Source organism: Camellia sinensis, chromosome 1 (assembly GCF_055761805.1).
Source record: "Camellia sinensis isolate YWXY chromosome 1, ASM5576180v1, whole genome shotgun sequence".
In the NCBI taxonomy this organism is placed as follows: Eukaryota; Viridiplantae; Streptophyta; class Magnoliopsida; order Ericales; family Theaceae; genus Camellia; species Camellia sinensis.
Genome location: NC_138961.1, coordinates 22,127,864 through 22,151,574, shown reverse-complemented (window position 1 = coordinate 22,151,574; position 23,711 = coordinate 22,127,864). Strand labels below are relative to the sequence as shown.

The 23,711-nt window shown below is 34.8% G+C and overlaps 1 protein-coding gene across 1 annotated transcript; it reads right to left on the bottom strand.

Annotated features, from left to right (window-relative positions):
• Positions 1-10,786: 10,786 nt before the first annotated feature.
• Positions 10,787-19,044, bottom strand: LOC114308156 (protein ENHANCED DISEASE RESISTANCE 2). Its single transcript, XM_028253677.2, has 20 exons — positions 18,591-19,044; positions 17,660-17,734; positions 17,497-17,550; positions 17,297-17,412; positions 16,441-16,565; positions 16,317-16,363; positions 16,137-16,237; positions 15,440-15,535; positions 15,303-15,367; positions 15,142-15,213; positions 14,484-14,630; positions 14,087-14,403; positions 13,500-13,563; positions 13,236-13,411; positions 12,883-12,984; positions 12,686-12,736; positions 12,472-12,615; positions 12,148-12,243; positions 11,833-11,934; positions 10,787-11,365 (listed from the first exon to the last, which is right to left on the bottom strand). Exons 1-20 carry the CDS (start codon positions 18,741-18,743, stop codon positions 11,273-11,275), a joined length of 2,196 nt encoding a protein of 731 aa, XP_028109478.1. The 5' UTR covers positions 18,744-19,044; the 3' UTR covers positions 10,787-11,272.
• Between the last annotated feature and the right edge of the window lie 4,667 nt (positions 19,045-23,711).

The following is a 23,711-nucleotide window of genomic DNA, read 5'->3' as shown; positions in this document are numbered from 1 at the left end:
AATAAAATCTTTTCCCTTTTTCTTTAAACACATATGATTGATAAAGTTACATATTGGTATTTTTGGAAACATGAATATGAGAACCCAAGTAGAACTCAGGTTCACATTGGGGGCAGAGAGAAAACAGAGACACTTAATTCACTTGTTGAAATTTGTAGCAATTTACAAGTTGAAGCTAAGCTGAGATGGTTCCTTATCTTCACTTGTTGAAATTTGCAGCAATTTACAAATTGAAATTAAGCTGAGATGGTTCCTTATCTTCACTTGTTGAAATTTATAATAATTTACAAGTTGAAGCTAAGCCGAGATGGTTCCTTATCTTCACTTGTTGAAATATTTAGCAATTTACAAGTTGAAGTTAAGCTAAGATGGTTCCTTATCTTCACTTGTTGAAATTTGTAGCAATTTACAAGTTGAAGTTAAGCCGAGATAGTTCCTTATCTTCACTTGTTGAAATTTGTAGCAATTTACAAGTTGAAGTTAAGCCGAGATGGTTCCTTATCTTCACTTGTTGAAATTTGTAGCAATTTACAAGTTGAAGTTAAACTGAGATGGTTCCTTATCTTCACTTGTTGAAATTCGTAGCAATTTACAAGTTGAAGTTAAGCTGAGATTATTCCTTACCTTCACTTGTTGAAATTTATAGCAATTTACAAGTTGAAGTTAAGCCAAGATTACTGTTTCTCTTCGCTTGTTTAAATTCGTAGCAATTTACGAGTTGAAGCAAAACCGAGGTTATTGCTAAACACTGGTAGCAATCTACAGGTTGGTTAAACCAAAGAAGAGGCTTAACACTTGTTGAAATTTGTAGCAATTTACAAGATAACGATAAGCCGACATATGATCATCTGTTGAAATTTGTAGCAATATACAGGTTGAGGAAAAAGCTAAGTATGTTGTTTTATCCTTGTTGAAATTTATAGCAATTTACAAGTAGGCTAGACCGAGATCACCGATTAAACACTTGTTGAAACTTGAGAAAAAGTTTGCAAAATTAACATTGAGTAGTATATGTTTCACACTTGTTAGAATTTATGAAAAGTTTGTAGGTCAGTATCTTGCCGAAGTAAAAGTTTTTACCCGAGGTATGTAACCCCGAGAAGATTGCACAATGGAGGCAAAGTATGAAAGGCATACAAAAAATTCTAAGTATAGAATCAAACAGAGGCAGTCAAAGAAAAGGCAAAAAAAAAAGAATGTTGTCATTCAAAGAAAGATAGGTATGTTAAAATATCCAACACAAACAGAAGGCACATCGGCCGTACAGAGAAGCTTCTACTGTCCAGGAAACAAAAAAGTACAAAAGACAAGAAAAGAGGGACATCAAAGTTATGATTCTTCTACTTCAGGTGCAATTTGAGACTGGACCTCGGTCAATTCTTGGAGAACTACCTCGGTTGATTCCTGGAGAGCTACTTCGGCAGTCTTTTCCGCCTCGATTTCGGCGTCAATCTGCGCAAGGGTTTCATCAAGACTTTTTTCGGCTGAAGAAACGTCAGATGAGGCCTGTTTAGGAGTAATTTCCTTGGCAACTGCATCACCATCATCATCCTGAGTCAGGTCCAAGACCTGCTCATTCAGAGAATGAGACTTAGGCCCAACAGCCTCATTGGATTTCCTTACTAAAGCCTCATCCTCACATTCCTCCTCATCTTCAGACTCAGATTTAGATTCTTCTTCAACTTGACTTGGATGTGGAGGTGGAGGTGGAGGAGGAGGAGGGAATGGGAGAGGAATAGCTTCGACCTTGCGCAGAGGTGAATCTTTAGGAATATTGAGCTTTTTGGCCAGGTACATCCAACCAAGGGAAAAGCCCCTGTTGCATGCCTGCCTAACTTGTAATTTGTATTCCTCTGTAACATCGGCCATTCCTTGGGCATATGCTTTTTCGTCGGCCGCTTTGATTTCAGCGTCTTTAGTGGCCAAGGCCTCCAGAAGTTCCTTTTCGGTTTTTGTCCTCGGCTTCTCTATTCTCGGCCTCGACAACCTTCTTGATGGCCTCAGCAGATTTGGCCTTTTCTTCGGCTAGGGTTTGGGCTTTGGTGGCAGCCTCAACCTGGTCTTCCAGTTTTTTCATTTTTGACTGAAGAGTTTTGTTATCCTTTTTAAGGGAAGAAACCTCCCTCTTCATATCGGCCAACTTTGCCCTGTTTTCAAAAGCTTGCATAGAGAGAGAGTGGGCATGTTGAATGGCCTGAAAAAGCACATGGCAAAAATTATTACAAAATTTTACAAAGTAAAAGAGAAGATAAGTTTCCATGTAAAGACACTTACTTGGACAGAACGTTGGAGCATAAAGGCATAGTTCTCGTACTCACTTATCTTGGCATTCCGCTCAAGATCACCTGGGAGAAGTAGGGCGGTACTGAGTGCTACGCCAACATTAATGTCGTTGGCACTATCGCTGGCAAGAACAGGCTTATCTTCTAAAGTAATTTCAGGCGTCCAGGGGACTTTTGGTATTTTGGACCCCGAGGCCGTCGCAGACGATGACCTCGACTTCTTTGATTGTGTGGACTCTGATGGCTGTGTCTTAGCAGACCTTTTTTTGGGAACGGAAGCCGTCTTCTCACTCCCTGCCAATTGTGAAATTGTCAGGGTATCCTCAGCCTCAACTTCAATGGCTTTAGCCTTTGGCTGAGCTTTCTTGGTTCGTTTCGGCTTTGGTGGGGGCATGGTTTACGTCGGTTGAGCATCGACGTCAACAGGGAGATCGGCAAGGAGGTCTTGAGCAACGGGCTTTGGGCGACCCATCTCAGCAGTTTTGACAAGTCTTCGCCGACGTTTTCGTTCTTGTATTGGGACCAAGTATGGGGCCGAAGTAGATGGTTGATTGGTCGGGTTAGATGTTGACTCTTGATCTGTTCGTGATGTAGAGGCGGTTTGAGTTGTAGCAGTAGGAGGAGAAAGGCTTTTCTTCTTTCTTTTGGAGACGTCGGGCAAAATCGATTTGTATGTAGGAATAAAGTTGAGAAGAAGAGGTGCTTTTCTTTTGTGAACTGGCAAGTCCAGGAGTCTTTTCAGGTCCTTACTGGGAACATAAGATTGGCGGAAGTTTTTTGCTGGCTTGCGAACGTTTACAAGAAGAAACAGACATTAGAAACAGATAAAATATTGAAGATTTGAGCAGAAACAACTAAGTATTGACACTGGGCTCTTACCCTTGCCCTCTTTAACTGATCGGGGAAGAGGGTAGAGATGGGCGTCCTCGTCTGCGCCAAACTCCCAATTTCCCGAAGCAATAACATAATCATCTCTAGCCCCCTTGTTGGAGTTTGGGAGGTCGGCTACGATTTTGAATTCTGTGGACCTCGGCTTAAGATAATAAACGAAGCCTTTTTCTTTCAAGTTAAGGGCACACATGGTGTAACAGTACTGTATATCGGCTAAGGTGATCCTAACGTTTTCCTGTTTAGCTAAGGTGATAATACCAAAAATCACTCGATAAGAGTTGATTGCCAGTTGCATGGGGTTCAACTTATAACAATGAAGAATCTCGCGAAAAAGGATGTTGAGTGGGAGCCGGAGTCCGCACTCAGTAAAAGCTACAATGGGAAGGGGCATGGCGTTTTCTGTAGGCATGATAGAGTCGTCATCCCCAGCCAGTCTCAGGTGGACATCGGCAGGGATGGAGAACTCCTGCCTAAAGTACTCAAGTTTGGTCGGGGTATTTACCCTGTGCCTCCACATACCCATAACGTCGGCCTAAAATCAGAGGGCTAGGTTTCAGAAAGAAGATGCTCTTAAGGGGTTATCGGGACCTCGGCGAAACCCTAGGTATATGCTGGTAAGGATTGTTTCAGTTTTTTCCTAAGAATTGATAGGTTCTATAGACAAATCCCAAACCTAAATCTATGAAGGCAAGATTGAAAGCAAAAATTGGAGGCAGAGATCTGGAAAACAACACAGGAAACAAGAAACCAGAACGCAGTTTCAGAATGAAGAACAGAAGTGGGGTTCTCAAAAGCATAAAGAAAACAAGAACTACAGGGCCAAGAACAGTGGCAAAAATGCAAGAAGTAGTGAACAACAAATATGATTCACGGAATTAACAGTTTAAACAGAACAGTAATGGCAACAAGAAGATAGAAGAACATCAGTGAACTGAATATATAAAGAATAGTGGCTTACTAGAGAAATTGAAGCCAGAATGAAGTTCGTCGAAGACAGACGACGGTTACAGAAGTGACAGAGTAGCGAGAGCCTCACTAGAAAAACGAATGAAGTTGCAGAGCCTGGAGTTTGAACAATGACGGATTTGAGAGAAAGAGTTTTAGAGCGAGAAAAAAGCAAGAGAACTCAGATGCAAAAGTGAAGAGACGAAAGGAAGAGGGAAAGATTTTGTCAAAAAATGAAAACGGCGGCAAAAACAATCAATACACCTAAAAAAGCGCATACGTCAGACGGCGCATGTGAAGAAAAGATGACTTATGGGCGCGTTACAGGCACGAGCCAGTAAGAAAGAAACGCGTGTCTAAAACGGTTGAATTGAAGTGCATGACAGCTCATGCGCGTAAAAGGTTCCTTAAAAATCTTTGATTTTTTAGGGAAAGCATGTCGGCCAGAAATGAATGATCTCGGCTGTCAAATCTTAAGCCGATTTACTGGAAAAAAATACAGATATAAGTTCCATCACCTCAGAATGCCGAGGTAATAGAACCTAGGGGGCAGTTGTGGGGATGTATTTTCTGAATGCCAACACGTGGCAAGGTGACGCCGACGTGTCAGCCAAAGTGGCATGTGTCCTGGTTATGACGCCGAGGTTATCTCGGCGAGGCCGAGGTTATCTCCGAAGATATCGAAATCCGAGATAAGCGGATAATGGATAAGGGGTAAGAGTCCTAGAGTAAAGAGAAGACTTTGCTATGATAAGGATAAAACTCTTAGGGAGTTTATCTTTATCTCTTGAGAAATCCAAAGTAAGCATTGAATGGGAGTCCATAGAAGTTAGGCTTCTAGTGGGACTAGGATTGAGTAAACTATGAAACAGAGGCACCCCCGTGGGTCTAAGGTACGCAGTTTTATGTTTTGAATAGTGAGTTTAACACTTGATTATCTTTGAGAGATATACTGACTTGATCGTCGGAGTGCCTCCGGGTGGAAGAGCCATCGCCGGAGCCTTTTTCTTTCTGTTGCAGGTTAGCTGAAACCATCTATTCTGCCGGTGCTTTCCAGCTGATTACTAGGCGGGCAGTGTGGTCAGAAAATTACCCACACAAAAGCGTAATTAATAACAAGAATTATGAGATTAGTTTGACATGTTACTTGTATAATACAGTTTATTTTACTTGTGTAAAAATTACCAATAGAATCAATTCTATGATCGATATTTATGTTATTACATATATTTTTTTACTATAATATGATGGTGACATGGAAATTATTATATTAGTGGGATATCATCTATACTATATATTAAGTAAAATGAAGTTTTTAACCCACAAGGTTTGTGGGAGTTTCAATATCTCAATTTGAATTTTCTAAATTTTTAATTTTTTATTTAAAAGAAAACTCAGCATTTATTGATTTGGTCAAATTCTCTGATCAGCATTTGTTAACTTTTTTTCAATCCATATGTATTCCGACATGCCTGCATTTATTGATTTGGTCAAAATTCCCTGATCTACATTTAAAATTCTCTTATACAAATAATTATAGATACAATCCGTGTATAGTTACTGTAGTACCCTTTTCAACTTCTCCCATACATTATGGTTAGTGAAAAAATTATTAAATTATTTTTATGAAAAATCTTAAAAAACATAATTTATATATTAAAAAAAATCTAAAACAAAAATAAATATCTATAATTATCCCGTGCATAACACGGGTGATAGGCTACTAAATTAAGAATGGGAAAATGTCCTACAAATAATTATTTTTTTTGACAAATTTTTCTTACAAATATAGAGTGAAAAAACAAATAAATGCAAAACATAACCAATTTACTAATATGACATGTGAAAATATATCATACTGATAAAAAAATTTAAAATGTGAAAATATGGCAGTTATTAAGAATGCGAAGAAAAAAAAAAAAACTTAAAATCATTGATTAATTGCTTATTTAAAAAAAAAAAATTATATAATTTAAAAAATTAAGGAGCACCGTCGCTGGAGCGGGAAAGGCGGAAACAGGGACATGAAAGCGACGGTAACATGCGAAATATTTTTGGTTAGAAGTTTGTTTTGGAAAATAAAAGGAGAGACCTTTTGAATGTGGGCACGTGCCACGTGGGTGGGGTGGTGTGACTCATCAATGATCTGTGAGACATTACATCTACGTAAGAACAACGCTTTCAATTTTTCTATCATATATATATATATATATATATATTATTAAGGTAAATTACAAAAGTTTGGCTTCCTTCAAGTTTGACATAGATTGGAGAGTATTGTTAGACTTGTGGCGGTTCACTACGAGTCTCATTTTGATAATCTAAATTGTTCAATATGTTGAATTCGTCGAGTACTATATATCTGTATTGGATATCGATAGTTATGTGATCAAATCTGTTTTGTATAAAAAAAATGAATAGTGAAAAAATAAACAGTTGACGGAAAACTGATTTGATCACATAGTTATCGATATTCGATCAACGTGATTTTTTACAGATATGTAGTACTCGACGAGTTCTACACATTAACGGTTTAGATTATCAAAACGGGACCTGTAGTGAGTCCACCCAGACCTAACAATACCCTCCAGTCTGTGATTGGACTGGAGGGAAGCCAATGCCAATTACAAATACACTCTTTATACTGTGTTTGGTTAGGGGATTTAAGAAGGGAAATGAAAATGGTAGATAAAATGTGAATAAAATATGCCTATATTTCACCTAGTTTCACATACTTTTTTTTTTTCATTTTCTAAATCCCCCAACCAAACATATCTTTAAGGTTTGATTAAAGTATATATTGTTTTCTGTAATTTGAAAAATTAATAATTATGAATTACAACTAAGTGTTGGCACAGATGACATGTTCTGGAATGAAATAATTAAATTGATAATTACAAATTGAAATTGCTAAATAGGATGTGAAAATACTCCTAAGCTGTTTGAGTTGATTTCTTGTATATCACCGTGGTTGTTTGCTTTATAATAAAAAAAATATATTCATAATAAAATGATTTTTTTCTTGGAATTTGTCCCTCCGAACAGCCCGAAATTTAGAAGAGAAAGAGAAAGAGAGAGAGAAAGAGAAGAGAGGGGAAGAGGAGATGGCAGCTCGTCGTCGCAGTCCCGCCCGCCGTCGCCTCTGCCCAATCATCGCAGCTTGTCGCAGCCCCGCCTCCGCCTCTGCCTCCGTCTCTGCTTCCGCCTCCGATCGTTGTAGCTCCCGCCTCTGCCTCCGCCCCTTGCCTCTGCCTCTGCCCCCCGCCCCCGGCCTCTGCCTCCACCCCGCCTCCACCTAACATGAGAGTCCAATTAATTTGATGGAAATGTGTCCTAGTGAAGAGTGGCATCCCACATCTTTGATTTGATGATTGTAGTAAAGAAAAGTAAAAAAATAATTATAGATTGAATATTATATTTTATTTTATTAATTATTTTAATTTGTTTTATCTTTTAATAAGTTATTGTATCCCAACTCTCCTCTTAATAAGGCTTGGGTTACCCATGGAAACAAGCATGAGAGTCCAATTAATTTGATGGAAATGTTGTCCCAGTGAAGAGTGGCATCCCACATCCACAACAAGAAGATGCATTGTATATGACAAACTTTTTATTTATTTTGCATCATATTTTTTCATTTTCAACAACATTACCAAGTAAAAAAAAAAATACACACACACAAACGAACACGGATAAATTACACCAGTCTCTCTATATTTTATCTCTTATGTTATTTTGATTCATATATTTTCAATTGATTCAATTTTAAAAAGTAGATTAAAAGTCAACTTTTTAGTTTTTTTTTTAATTTTTTTTTTAAAAAAAAGTATAAAAAAGTGGAGAGGTGATGTGACAAAAAAAGTCAAAAAATTAACTTTTTGGCTTTTAACCCAATTGCCAAAATAGACCAAATTTATTTTAAATTTTGTGTCATTTTGCTCCAATCAATAATATTGTTAGGCTTCGTTTGGGAAGTTGAGTTGACTTTTTGACTTTTTAACATTTTGACTATTTTAACCCCGGCTAAAAAGTTCGTTTGAGTTGATTTTTTTTTTTTTTAAATTTTGTGAGAGAAAAAGTGAAATAATTATGGTATGGACGTGACATTTTATTTTAATATTAAGCTTATTTTGTCTTTTTATAACTAATTTAACTAAAAAGCCAACCCAACCGACATCCCAAACGACATCTTAGTGTTTATAAGGAAAATTATCATTAAATTAGTTGAGATTAACTCACTGAATTGAATAAATTTATAATTTTATCCATAAAAATATAACACATGACACTTATGTGCATATTTTCAATAAAAATGCTAAGAATTGTAATCAATTGAATCAAATTGAGATATAGTCATAAATTGAGTATTAAAATCGAGTTAATTGAAATTATATGAACTAAAATGATACAAGGATCAAAGGACATGGATTACTACCATAATTTGCCCAACAAACAAGCAAGCAAAAAATAGAATTTTTTTTTGGAAAATGACGTGTAGACCATATTATTTTGGTATAATTCACATCATACAAATTTTGAATCTACACTACACTTTATTTTTAATTATCAAAAAAAAAAAAATGGTCCTAAGAAAATGTCCAGAAAGTTACTATGAATTTTGGATCCAGTGGTGATTGAGACCCCCCCTCTCAACACCACCCCTACACATACGTGGGGGTTGGTGATTGGAGAATAAGAAAAAAAAAAAAAAAAAGAAAAAAAAACTAACCAATCAGAGGCCAGAGGAGGTCGTGGGGGTCACCACCATCTATGGGGGTCTAGATCATTTTTCTTTTCAAAAATGCTTGGGACTTCTAATTAGAGGTGCCACTCACCCACTGCCACTGATAGTGTTTTGTCTGTTTTTTTTTTTTTCCTTTTCCAACTCATTAGAGGTGTGTTTAGAGCCTCTAATCACTGTTTTCTTTTGGATCACTGGTGTATATTGAAAATTAGGGTTGCGAGGCCACGTTCTAAGTGAATTCTGACCATTGATGTGAAATTTCAAGATTTTTTGAGTTTGTTATTCTGGAATGGTATCATTTTTAATTTTTCTATTTTGAATATTTTTTCTTGTTTGGGAGGGAATTCATGTTGGTTGCTGAATTTATGATAAATATTTTAGAATTTAATTTTTTAAAATTTTATGTAGTTTGAAATATATTTTCCATCTCTATCAAAGATAATAAAACAGCAAAGGCTTTCATTTGTTTTTTTAATTTTTTTTTTTTTGGTAGGAATAAAATGGCCTTGATCCCAAAGGCCAATTATGGGCTTACATTTCACCGGCTTAACTGGATCTAGTTTTCGGTAATTCATACGGGCCTAGATCTCAAGAGCCCAAAGTAAACTTGGTTTGGGCCTCCCAAGCTAGATCAAATTTGAATGGGCCAGACTCTAAGCAAACTTGTGGGTTCTCTTATAAGGTTGGTTTGGGGTGTCCTAAAAAAGTACACTTTTTATCTTTTTACGAAAAGATGTGCAGAAAAGTAGAGAGGTGATGTGATGAAAAAAAGATAAAAAGATAGATTATGGCTCCGTTTGGCAAGAGCTAAACGGGGTTTTTTTAGCTATTTTAGCCACAAAAGACAAAATAGGCTATTTTAGCCACAAAAAACAAAATATCACATCCAACCCATAATCATTACATTCTTCTCTCACAAAAAAAGTCAAAAAAGCCAAAAAGCCCTTCCCTTTCCAAACCAAACTTTTTAGCCCAAGCTAAAATAGCTAAAAAAGTCAAAAAGCCAAAAAGCCAACCCACTTTCCAAACGGAGGCTATATAGGTTATGCCAAACCTAGCCATAGTGTCCACCTTTTAGAGGTGCATACCATATGTAGCTCTATCATAAAATGTGTAATTTTATCATAAAATTTTATAATATCAACCACGAAATGTGTAATCTCGTTATAAATTGGTGTAACAAAAAATATCATAACCAAGTTACAAAACTTCCATAACCATCACTATTTGAATCAGTAATATATTAATTTTAAAAGTCGCAACTAAATATATATATATATATTTACAAAAAAAGAATAAAGCATTAATTAGCATATCTATTATTGAAATCAATTCTTGTCAAAATTCTCCAAACTGCAAATTTGCAATCATTTCTTGATGGGATTGTGGTAAATCATTGGGTTAGTGCTGGATTTTGAGCTGTGATCAATTCAGCATATGATTCACAAACTTTACAACCCCACACACCACTTTGGTTCAAATGATTAAATCCCAATTAGGGGTTTTCAATGGGCTATGAAAAGGCAGATAAGACATTTGATCCCCAATAATTACTATCACTAATGTTAAGTTGGCAAGGTAAATTTGAATTGTAATTATGTCTATTAAACTCTAAATTTGAGGCATTTAATTTGATTTTCATGATCTAAAAAATAATCCATTTGCTTAAGTGTATTTTGATGTTTTAACATCACCATGTACACAAATCAAAAAAACAAGAAAACAAAAAAACCATACTGTTTTAGCTTAATTAACAAAATTGATTATTCAATTAAATATTCTTTCTAGCAAAAAAAACAGTCTGTAAATATCAGTACAGAATTGAAAAACTAAACTGATACATCTAAATTCAACAATCAAACAGCTAATTGAGTCCATCTGCAAAAAAAAAAAAAGAAAAAAAAAAATAGTGGGGTATAATATATGAATTTCCAATTGATCTGCTACTCAAATTTATTTTTCAAAAATTTAATTTGCATTCTGCTTACATAAACATTGATGACAAAACTTCCAGCAGTGTAACAAAATGCTGCTTTGCTAAATATTTTAATTATATAACAATAATAATACCCCATTTGATGGGACTTCAAGCTTATTTTGCTTTTAGTTCGGTTTATATAACAATAATAATAATAATTTGTGCCATAAATGACAAAAACTATACCAAAATGTAGAGCCATGATTGAGAGAGAAGAGAGAACTTCACAAATTGAATTGCCCCACCCAAAAAATTTAGACACTGCATATTTGTTGTCTTCGTCTTGATCGAACCCTATACGTTAATGTGAGTATTCATGAGAATCGTTTGATTGTTCTAGCCACAAAATCTGTTCTTTTACTGGATTTTCGATAATCTACTGCCCAGTGCAAACCCACAAGTTAAATGTAGAATCTGGGAGGTTGATGATAATCAAGGTGTTACTACAACTGTCTTGGCAATATCCAGATGATTAAGTCGACACGTTCCGAGGAGACATTCTGGGAGCTCCTCCTGTGTGTTAGCCTGCAAAAAGAAAGTTCAAAGTTCATATATACAAAAGATCCATGCCAAAATGGTTTTCTCCCACAAAGAACGTGTCTGTTTGATTGTATTTTCATTTTTTGTTTTTGAAAACAAGAACAATGAAAGGTTCGAAAATACCTACTATTTTCATATTGTTTTCATTTTTGTCAAAAAACAATTTTCAAAAATTCAGAAACAAATTCCTGCTAGTTTCTATGAAGTGTGGTTTTTTAAGGAAAATTTTCTCAAAGACATTTTTGGAAACAATTTGCTAAACAAGTTTTTTTTTCTTCCCTCAGAAAATGAAAACAGAACAAAAATACAACCAAATAGACCTAACTATTTGCACCATAAAGTCCACATTTTGTCCGACTAAGTAGAGCCGCTCAATTATAGTCACCCCTCTCAACCAAAAAAAGAATCAATGAGAGATGATAAATAAATACAAGAGTATCGGTTTTTTTTACCTGTATTAAAAATGCCATTTCTATAACAAGATTGTTTAGGTACCCAAGAACAAGACTGACTACGCCCCTTGCCACTGTTGATGACCCCACATCGACCCCAACCTGAAAATTTCAGATAAGACTTTCAAGGTTAGCGTATCAAAGAAATGTACCTCACAGTAAATAACTATATTAGGATACGTATTGATATCGGTAATGTCATCATATATCGGTGAATATCAGTAGCAGAAGTGTAAAATCTCAATATGTATCGGCCGATATTTAAAATCTCAATATCAGTAGCAGATGTATCCTAACATGATTTTGTATTGTTACCTCCAAGTAGTTCTTTCCCTGATGATAATGTGTTTCTAGTGCTTTACCTACCAAGCAAGCTTTCTTCCCCACACTCTGCTTTACTAACCACGACCCCTAAAAAAAAAATTCAAATAAAAAATAAAAAATAAAAAATCAATTAAATCACCCGCATTGCAAGTGTCTCAGTGATTTCATATATTAGAAGTAAAAATATACTAAACCTTAAAAAAAATAACAAATAAAAACAAGTACTGAAAAAAATAAAAAAATAAAAATTGGCTTCATACATTAAACAAACAGAATTAGTGGCATAATGATTGATTCCACTGCTAGTATACTGACCTTAGAAATATACGGTATGAGCTTAAACCTCGAATTCCTATAGGCGTTGTCTCCATTAACAAAGCGCTCTAGTATAGGAGTTTCTTCCAAAGGAGTTTTCGTCATGAAATATAGTGCTAGACCATAAGCAGTTGAACCCGGAATCTAATCAATGACACTCTTCACCATAAGTAAATGAGCCAATTGAAAAACATGGCGACAATGTCACATGTACCTGTATGTTAACGATGAAGAAGAACTCCGGTCCACCCTGTGCTGCATATTTCTGCACATTTCCAATAAGGCTTGTGTGAGGACAATTTTTAATTGGTAATGTGAAAGTGTATTTTTGAGAGCGTGGTAGTTCTCATAGATAATTATTGATTACTATGAAGTTGTTATCACAAGAATGCTAGGAGTCATAGAGCAAACCTGAACAATGCCTCCAGGACGGCTACCAAGATCATCTTCATGTTTGTGAGATCTGAGCCAATCAGCAGCAACCATTTGCATCAACGTGCCTTTGGCCTTAATCTGGACAAAAGAAATGAATATCATTATATTAGGCAACTGTTTTAACATGTGAAGTCTGGTCATATAATTTAGTGTGCGATATAGTCCAAGAATCAATTTACTTGACCAAAGTATGCAACAAAGTTCTCAACTTATCATGCATAGCCTCTAATATCAACAAATGTAATTAAATATTTTAAACATGTAAAATTCCATTTTGGAATTCTAATTTTAAATTATTTCATACGCAACAACTGGAACCGAAAAGGAACCTTCTGATTGTCTTGTAGATAAGTCTCTCCTCGAATTAGAAATAATGAAGGATCGCCAGTTGTCCAACTGCAAGGCAAATTACAACTGGGATCTTTTGCCAGAGTGGCCCCATGGTAACACGATACATTTTCTTCCCAATTCGCTTCTTGCAAATCCATATAACCCTTCTTCGGAACTGCACCAAAGAAAAAGGGAAAAAAAATATTCAATTTCTGCATCAAGTCATCAATTTAAGAGAGCTCAGTTATCTTAACAGGACTCACCAGCAAGACCATGTAACTTCTTCACAAAACCAGCAGCCGATGACACTTTAGGGTGGTATTTATCCTGAACATATAAGAGATATAATGTGTCAACCCATGGCAGTGTTGGGACTTGCCACCACGCTAGGTCACAACCTCTAAATAAAATCAAATGAGAAGTATTGTATTCGTTTGAAACGAAAATGGACAAAACAAAAACTAACTCCGAACCACAGTGAATCTAAAAAAGCTGATGTGTTTAGTGGCTTTTTGGCTTTTTTTAGAATCTAAAAAAACTGATGTATTTTGGAAAGTTGCTAAAAAAGTCGCTTTTTTGTTAGGGGAAAAGTTCAGTGGTTTTTAGCTTTTTTTAGTTGATGATAAACAAGCTTTTGGCTTTTTGACCTATTTAGACAAATAAGCCAAAAAGCTGGCTTATTTAGCTCACATCAAAAGGGCATTTTGACAATTCAACAAATATTATTCATAACTAAGACAATACTTGGAATCAAGGACAACTAGAAGCCAAATCCCAAGTTATTAAAATTAGGTTATGGTACTTTTGGAGGTAAGACTTAAAGAGTTCAAGTTTGGTTAGTAGAAAGTACCTGATAGTGCAACTGTGGACTCATATTAGAAGGCCAATAATTCTCCAAGTGGTCGTCATCCAATGGTTCGGGAACATCAAAGAACTCATCAGCTGCATCATTCAGTCCCATCAGACTTGAAGTCCCAGAAAGTACATTTTCTACCTCGTGTTCTACTTTATCATCCTCTATCTTTATTAGATCTCCAGAGATTTTAACTTCTGTTTTGGTATCCCCTATTTCGCTTTGAGGAAATCTAATATCTTTCGTAATTTCCACGTATGAGAATTCCGAGGACGAATAGTTTCCTGCTTTCGCTCTAAACAGCTCCCTCAAAGCTAAAAAACACACAGAGAGATTGGAAAAAGACTTTAATTGAAAATTATTGTGCCGCTATTTTTAATTGGTAGAATAGTACCTGCAACTCTACCAAGCATACTGATAGTTATGGATCTCGAAGAAGCTTTCCTTATATAGGATTTCCAGAACCTCCAGTCAATGGCAAGCATGTGTTTTACAACTGACTCTTTTCCTTGGTTTACGGGAGTGATGACATATCCTCCACCTGTATGATAATAAAAACTAAGATTCATACATGGAAAAGAAACAATTTCATAGCCCAGCAATAGATCATAGAATTCAAAGGAAATTGTTTAGCATACAAAACAGTGTGTGGGAAAATTGAACCAAGGGATTAGTTTAGCAAAGCATAAGAGCATTATCGTTTCTCGGTAAAAGTTGGGACTATTTTATTTTTGTAACAAAACCTAATTTGAGGATTGTGTTGACTCTCAAGAGCTTATTCTATATGAGAGCATGCACCATTCATCTAGCGAGTATTAATATGTAAAGCAATACCTTCAATTTTCAAGGTCATAGCAACATTGAGGGAAAAAACAAGAATGTAAATGAGTAACATTTCAAGCCGACAGGGTGCATATGGAGAAAAGGAACATTATGATAGAAGTAACGATTCTACAGTTTCATCCGAATAATTGTTCTAAAATGCAAGCAACTAACATCATAAATATGTACAGAGAAGAATTTGTAATTTCCAATTTCAAAGCGTACATTACTTTTAAGGCAAGCACGGACATAGCCACTCTGTGGTGGGCACTTTCTGTTATACACAGAATGGAATAGAATTACTGTAATAGAACCAGAAAAAGAAAGTTAGCTCCTCATTATAATAGGTTAAATCATAGCAATTTTCAGAATAAGCTTGAAACGTTATTACCATATGTGCCATCGTCCTCCCTTCTCCAATAACGTCGCATGAGCAAATCTCTTCTTTTCATCCCCCTGCAAACCATGAGGTGTTAGACGATGGGACATGTCTTAACTGGTTCAGTTTAAAGAGGTTTAAAATCTGACCATGGAAGCCAATCGTTGCAGAACTGCATGTGAACAATATCTGTATGGCCATCAAGGTGCTCAACCACGCTGGCACGGTGGAAACAGAAGTCCCATCTGCAAAACATTCAGTAGTTCAAACTCTGGAATAAGAATAGTCCATTATCGGAAAGACAACATGCAAGAAGCCAAAGCGAATTTCAAAGTTGGAAATTCTCCGAAGATGATCCAACAATAGGAAGTGGAGTGGAATTGCTTCCAGATTGGGATAAGTGTCAAACAAAATAATTTATTTTTCTCATACACCATTGCCTGCTGTTCTCTTTTCAAAAAAATGAAAAACATAGATACGCAAACCTCATATGTCACAACTAGCAGCTAAGTAACTGTTAGCTGACAGGAATATAGTTTACAAGTGAATCAATTTTTTTCCCAACAGTGATTGGGAATATCTTAGGCAAAAACAGGAAAGTGGATTGCAGGCAATGAGCTAATTCAAGTCAAGTGGGTTGTGGGTTTGAATTAGCTTTAGCAAACTGCAGATAACAAGGACTTCAAGGCAGAGCTATTGTTTGGAAAGATGTATTGCCCGGAATTACAATCAAATACACCACATGCATGAACAAGAGGGGCAATCTTATCACCTTCCACTAAAAATATCATCACCATAACAGTCACATAGCATTCGGTAATATTAAAAACAAAAATAGCCCCTTACTCTGATCTTGAAGCACCAAGAGACATAAGAGTGCGAAAAACAGCCTCTGAAGTTCCATCAACCACACCAACTGCCATTATTGCTGGATGATCATGCCAATGCTGAGCACAACGCATATTTCAGCAACAAAAACAGGCATCATAATCAAATATTATTACTGTGTCAAAAAAGAAAACCTACCCTCCCACCAGGATCCCTTTCTTTTGCTTCTTTGAATAGCCGTAACCCTGCAGAGTCGACAAAATATGAATGCCAGGTATTTTATTTATACACAAGATAAGGAAATAGGGAACCAAACACTTACCATTTTGAATACCGAAAATTTTCCATGGTGAAGGTGCAATTACATCGGATGTCATTGCAGCCATATGCATGGATGAGGCACAAGTCCAGTCTACAGAGTTTTTATGGGACTTTGAAACAGTCAATCTGCGAAAACATAGGTTTGCAGATAAATAGGAGCACAGAATATATTTTGTTAAAATCTACCAAATGCAGAGAGACTGACTACAACTGCCAGAAGAATTAAATACATGTGATGATGAATGTAATATGTGCTAAATTCAAAGAACTATCAAATTCTTGTTATTTGGGAATGGTTTCAATGACTCTCTGACAAAAACAGACAACTTAATAGACACACAGATTTTAATGGTAATACCTGAGATCTGACTACAACCAAATTAAAAACAAAAAGGAATCTAACTTGGGGGGGTATATGTAGAAGGTAAAGACTTTAAACAGAGATAACAGAGGGCCTCTTTAAAAAAAAATGGAAAAAATTATAATTTTAGACTTGTAATTTACACATGGAAATTATAAAATGCAACGGTTGATTACCATGACACTTCAAATTCAAAAATTGCACAACTGAAGTATGGTAATCAATTATAGAAGTTAGAAGGCCAATCTCTACCAGTTTCATTTTAATCCTAAGTATTTCTAAATAAACAATAAACCAAACCAAACCAAACCGAGCCCTAAGTCCCATCAAATGGGGTTAGCTACTTGAATCTTTCTTCTCCACTCAACTATATCAATGCTTTTTAAAAATAAAAATAAAAAATGTACAAAGCTGAATAACTTGCAAGAAGGAGAATGGAAGAACACTTATTGAGAAGCTATTGTTTCGTCAAATTGACATGCTGAACTCTACATACCTAAAAGGCTGCCATTTTCTTTTAGAACAGGCCACAAAATTATTTGTTGGATTTAGCGCAGCGTCTTGTAAAGAACGGATCCAACTTGCTGCTTCTTCTGGACTACTTGCTCCAAACTATAAAATTTTGAAATTTCAAAGGCTTATTGCCAATAATAGTGCATTTAAAAATAGACAAGCTTGACAAGAAAATTCTCACACCTTGAGCTGATCATTGTGATTAGAAGTATTACAAAGGGTGAAGATGAAAAACACCTGCACGTTGCAACCACTGTTATGACGGCAATATCACGGACCACCAAAGAGTTTATTTTTGCACTTTTGCAAATATATATATATATAATTATTAATGTAAGCTGCTTACTTTTCTATGAAAGCTTTCTCTTCCATTGTCTGTAACCCGAATGCAGGAGTCAATGATCGCACTTCTTAAGGGCTCCTGATCATTAAGAAGAAGAAGAAGTAGAATAAGAACCCATCAACGGAATTACGGTAATTATCAATGGAATTCTGGACTGAATCAAAAATCACAAAAAATTGTTGTTAATCATATATAAATTTATGGCAAATAAACTCATATCTAAGAACTACAAAAAAGAAAACTAAGAAAACATGGCCTTATATACAAAATTTATATACATAAAGTTATATATATAAAAAATAGAAGCGTAACAGCCAAAACAACCTTTACGCAAGGGTGGCAGTTGTTATGGCTGTGAATTTCAGTCATACCGCTATAGCGGCCTTAATCGGTTGGTGATGACCGAAGCCAACGGTCGTGGCCTCTTTTTAAAACCATGTCTATAGTGCTTTCAATCTTCTCTCATTCGGTTGCTTTTCTTTACAAATCATAGAATCAATGATCAAACAACACAGGTTGGCAAAAACAATGATCAAACAACCAAATTGAACAAAATTCAAAACAACCTCAACAACACAAAATCATTAACTCAAAAACACCAACTTTATGTCTTTGCTTAAACCAATGAAACCACAACGAATTTTTTTTTTTTTTTTACAAACAACCGAGTATTTTTATCAGAAAAAAAAACTAAATACAAGCAATCCAACAAAACAAAACACAATAAATCTCATTAAACAACAAATAAATTGATCAAATTCAAACATGCGGGAACAGAATTCGACCTTCAGATACACACACACATATATGTATATATATATATATATAGAGAGAGAGAGAGAGAGAGAGTATTCCATATATATATCATTGAGAGGAAACCCAAAAAGAAAGAAGAAGAAGAAGAAGAAGAAGCAAATGGGTATGAATCAAGTACCTCATTATCGGAATTGGGTATTGATTTGAAGCTCTTGAGACAGTTATCTTCGAGAATGAAGTACCTTTTACGTGAATATTGCAACCCAAATCGATTGAAGCGAATGAGATAAAGCCAACCCTCCATTTTCCCTTCTGATTGTGGGATACCCATTTCAAGATAATCAAAAACAGACCCACCCTTTTTGCGATTCCTCAAGTCTGCTTTATATCAAAGATATATACTTGAATCCATGAAATAGTTTTTTGAATTTTCAACAGACTCCATATATATGAAGTGTCTATATGTGTGTGAAATTTTGTAAAGAAAATGATGGGTAGGTGACAAGATGATCCTCTGACCCCACCTGTGGGGAATCAGAGAATCAATTTGAGAAAAACCAGAGTAGAATTCCTTGGATCTTCTGGCAAAGTTTCTCAATTTTCTTCCCCTTTTTTTTACAGTTCTACACCTGTTATAAAAATGGCCTGTTTTTTGCTTATGTACGAGGGATACAGGGTGACAAGCAAACTGTCAAATATAAAATTACTAATTTGCCCTTTTCTGTTTTTCTTAAATTCCCAAAAATAGGAGAAGCAATTTCTATTTTTAGGTCATTTTGAGAATTAAATTACTATTGTACCTCTTCAACCCCTCGTTTGTTGCCTATTTCTTTAGTGGCCGATATCTCTCTCATCATACAATTATGTTTGCTGCAGTTTATTGAGATTATTTATAAATTTATGTATTTTAGAATTTAGTGTAATTTTTTATATAAAAATCGTTTAAATAAATTTAAAAACTAATTATCATAGAGTTGAGAAGTGAATGTTTTTAATTTCATTGTTAATTTTTATTTAAAAAAAAAAACTTGTAGCAAATTGACTCTATAAAACCCACTGTCGTAATAATATAATATTTTAAGTAAATGAAAAATAAACAAATAATTACAAATAAATAAACTACAAACAAAACATGTGTCTTGCACTTTCAATGATTAGATATTAATTTCTTATTATTACTATTTTTTTTTTTTGTTTATCTCATATTTAAGGATATTTCCTTTTCTTTCCTTCCATTACATTTGAATGTCATCATCATTGATAAGATAAAAGACATCAATAGTTAGTTTTAAGTTAGTGAAATTAGGTATTGTTTGGTTCTTACTAATAAAATTTTGGCATTTTAGTGACTTTTGTAATTATTATTAATATTTTTTAATTTTGAGGAGCTTTTTACATTGAATTTTTCATTTTTTTTTTATATAAAAAGATAAAATTAAACATATGACAAAAAGATTGTTAAATGGTTTTTTTTTTTTTAAAAGAAAAAAAGAAATTACTCGAAACGAGACCTCAACTTTTTCTTTTTCTTTCTACACTTTATTTTTTCTTTTTCTTCTTCTTTTTCTTTTTCGTGTTTTTTTTTGTTGTTGTTGGTGTTATGCACCGAAATGTTCCCTCATAACCACTTAAACTACCACCCTGGTTCGTTTTACATTATTTGACAACACTAAAACTCAATACTGTTAAATGAACTCATAATTGGGAGCAAGTAATTGGAAGAAGAAATAATTATATTTAAATAATGGAGATTACAAATCACAAAGAAGGGCAATATGGTAAAATTGGAAGGGATATCTTTGCATTATAATCTCCAAATTAATCAATCTGTCTTAGGCTCAATTTGGGATGTTGGTCATAAGTGGCGTTTTAGCTTTTGTCAAAACGCAAAAAGTGACTTTTTTTGGCCATAAATTGATTTGGGATGTTGGTTATAAGCCAAAAGAAAAATTACGAAATTACCCTCCATAGATGGAAAATGAAAGGGTAAAAATATGTAATTTTTCAATTGGCTAGGGATACTTTGGTCATTTCATTATGATTTGATATTATAAACAAATATTAATGAAAAAAGTCAAAAGTCACTTTTTACCAACTTTTCAAATCATTTGTCTAAAAAAACCAAAAACTTAGTTAAAAGTCAAAAAGTTACTTTTTACCATCTTCCCAAAATAAGCCTTACTCTTTACCACATCATAGGTTTATCAAAAAATAATAAGCAATAAAATAAAGAAAAGGTGACTTGCAGGCTTAAAATGATGTCTTTGTCAATTTGTAATGAGAAATTATAAAAATAATATAAGATTATGGTTTGTCAATTTGCCCAACTAATTTTTTAAGGATGAATCACATAAATATATCAATTTCCAACAAAGTTGAAGGATCAAAATTAATGCATATAATGTAAAGATAAAATATATATTTCAGTATAAGATAGATTATAATATTATTTTTTTAGTTTATATGATTAATGAATTTATGATAAAAAGAAATGTTACGTATTATGTGAATTAAAATTTTAAAATAGTCAAATATAATTATATAAAATTTACTATATTTTTTTAATAAAGTTTAATATGTAATTTACTCAAATTTTTAATATGTTTCTCAAGAAGGGAACTAATTAGGAAAGAAACTTGACTGGCTTAGCTAGCAATAGCAAGTGGTGAAGAGTCTTTTTGCTTAATTTAAGGTTTTTGGGTTTGTGGAGATCCAAGTGGAATGAGCCCAATCTATGCATTTGATTCTTCATTCCTTCCAGTGATTGTCAAAATCAATCTAATGCTCTCTCTCTCTCTCTCTCTCTCTCTCTCTCTCTGTCTCTGGTCAAAACCAAATCCTCTCTCTTCAACAAGATAAAATAAAGTAGTCCTGGTGAAATGTCCAAGAAAGGTCTTGTACATCACAAAATGGGACAAAAAATGTTGATATGTTCGTGGATCTCATGTTGCATGGAGTGTATGAGGTTGATTTTGTAATTAATTTTTGTATTAATATTATTTTTATCTTGTAAAAATTAATTTAATAAAAATGTTGAGTAGTTTAAAAGTCTTCCCATAACATATGCTCTTAATTAATGATGCCATGCAAAAAAAAAAGAAAAAGAAAAAAGAATGAAATTATTCTTATTTCTCATCTGATCCATTAAGTTGCGCGTAATTGCGATCTGCATTAGTCTAAAAGCACAATATTAATATGATGATCCATCATGCTTGTATTAGTTTGAAAGAATAATATCAATATGCTGATTCATCAGGCTATATGAGCATATCTAAATAGATTAAGAAATTTAAATTTATTTGTAAAATTCATATTTTAACACAAACAAATAAGAAAAATGTATTAAAAAATATATATGTATATATATATATATACATATGATGAGAAAAAAATCAAAATTTAATTATAAAATTGAATACAATCCTTTCACATGAGAAGGGACTCATGCATTCTATACATTGAGTAGTGAAAAATGGGAGCATTATAGAATGATGTTATTTTTGATAAGATAATGCATCTAAAAGTTCATTAATCACACATAAATATACTTCAATGATTTTCCAAGCCTAAAACATTGTAATTAATTGCTTTTACATTCATCATATCCCTCCTTGCCTAAACTCACGTTCAATGTATTTCCCTTTTTCTAGTCTAACCAATACTAGTGTTTCACCATATTATGCAGAGATTGTATTTACAATTATTTATATATATGCAAATTGTAATTTTTTTTTTTGACACATAGAAAAAGGAATATAGCAAATGATGCTGTTGGCTATACATTTTGTACTAAGCCAGTGACAATTCGACACGTGACAAAGTGAGGGTAATATGGGGAGACCAGGTAGGTCTTCGATCCTGATCATACACGTGGCAATTAATATTGGTTGTGATAAGATCTGAGTAGTAGTGGATCAACAGAGAGACGTACAGTGACGTGGCTTCAACGGTTGTTCACATTCAAATTCGAATATAAGGGGGAAGCCTAACTGCAAGTGAAGGCGTAGTGGAGCTACTTATAAGGTAGCATGATCAGCAATTACGAAGGAGCAGTTCGACGGTTTGAAGTACGATTCGATGGTTATCTTCGGAAAGTATAAATAGCAGGAAGGACCTCAGAGAAGGCACGAAGAAAAATCTAAAGAATCACTTTACATATTCCAGTGTTATTTCCTGTCCTTTATATTCCTGTATTTTAAGTTTCTGCGCTGCACTTCATTTGTAGGAGTAGTTGTCGAGTATATTGCCGCTGTAATTCTCTACGGAACTGAGATCATTGTAAGTTTTTCATACTAATGAAATACTCCAGTTTAGTTAACTGTTCTTATGTTCAAATTTTCTGAAGTTAAATTACCAGTAAGCCACCAGTAAAAGTCCTCTTTATTGAGGCCGAAAGAACCATAACACAATCGTCTGAATAATTGTTTGGCAATTACAATTCTGTAAGGACTGATTGATCCTTGCTGGCACGCTCATAATTACGAAAGTAACCTTCGAAAGCCAAAAAAGCCAACATATATTTTTGGCACGCCCAGTGGGACCTTTTAAAAAAATGGCTAGACGTAGGAGACAAGGAGAAAATGAACGTTTGGAAGAAGGCGTGGAAGGAGAAGTGGAGACATCCAATCCAGAGGATAATGTGATAACACATCCTGTGGAAACTCCTATCCTATCGGAACCCATGGTCGAACAGACTAGTATCTCAGAGCAAATACCATTTGTTCGTAATAGGGAACGAGACCAAGGAATTGGACCATCCAGTGTCCCATCTACTCAGCCAGTCAATCCGTGGGGTGGCTTGGTAGACGCCATAGGACAGCAATTAATAAACACAATGGAAAGGTGGGCAGTATCCTTTTTGGATCGAATGAATAACCATCAACCAACGAATGTAAGACACATAGAGGAGGTGAATGTCCCTCAGCAAAGATTGGCTAGAGACAAACAGCCTATGCAAGCTAATGGACATTCTAATGGTCAAACCAGTAATCAGATTCATGAAAGATTACCACCTCAGTCTTGGTACGAACCCATTTCGAGGCCTGTAGCAGGCCAGAATGCCTCAATATTCAATAGTGAAGCCATGCAGATTGGTGGATCTGGCCCGGTACAAGAAAATGGCATAAGAATGACTCCAAATCCCACATTCGAAGCCATACCTGGCACCAGGGGGTACAATAATCCCGTATTCGAATTTATACCCGGGGGGTTGGAAGGTTTTCCTACAAGTGGAAGGGATACAATACCTGTTCCAGCACCTTTCGTGGGTCCTTTCGCAGGACAGGCTCAAAGAGGTTAC

Excerpts from the sequence above, each read along its gene's own strand:
- LOC114308156 (XM_028253677.2), bottom strand. The coding sequence starts at position 18,743 with ATGGGTATCCCACAATCAGAAGGGAAAATGGAGGGTTGGCTTTATCTC. Across the intron at positions 17,551-17,659 it reads GAGAAAGCTTTCATAGAAAA|GTGTTTTTCATCTTCACCCT; the intron begins GTAAGCAGCTTA and ends TGCAACGTGCAG. Across the intron at positions 14,631-15,141 it reads TGTCCGTGCTTGCCTTAAAA|GTGGAGGATATGTCATCACT; the intron begins GTAATGTACGCT and ends ATTATCATACAG.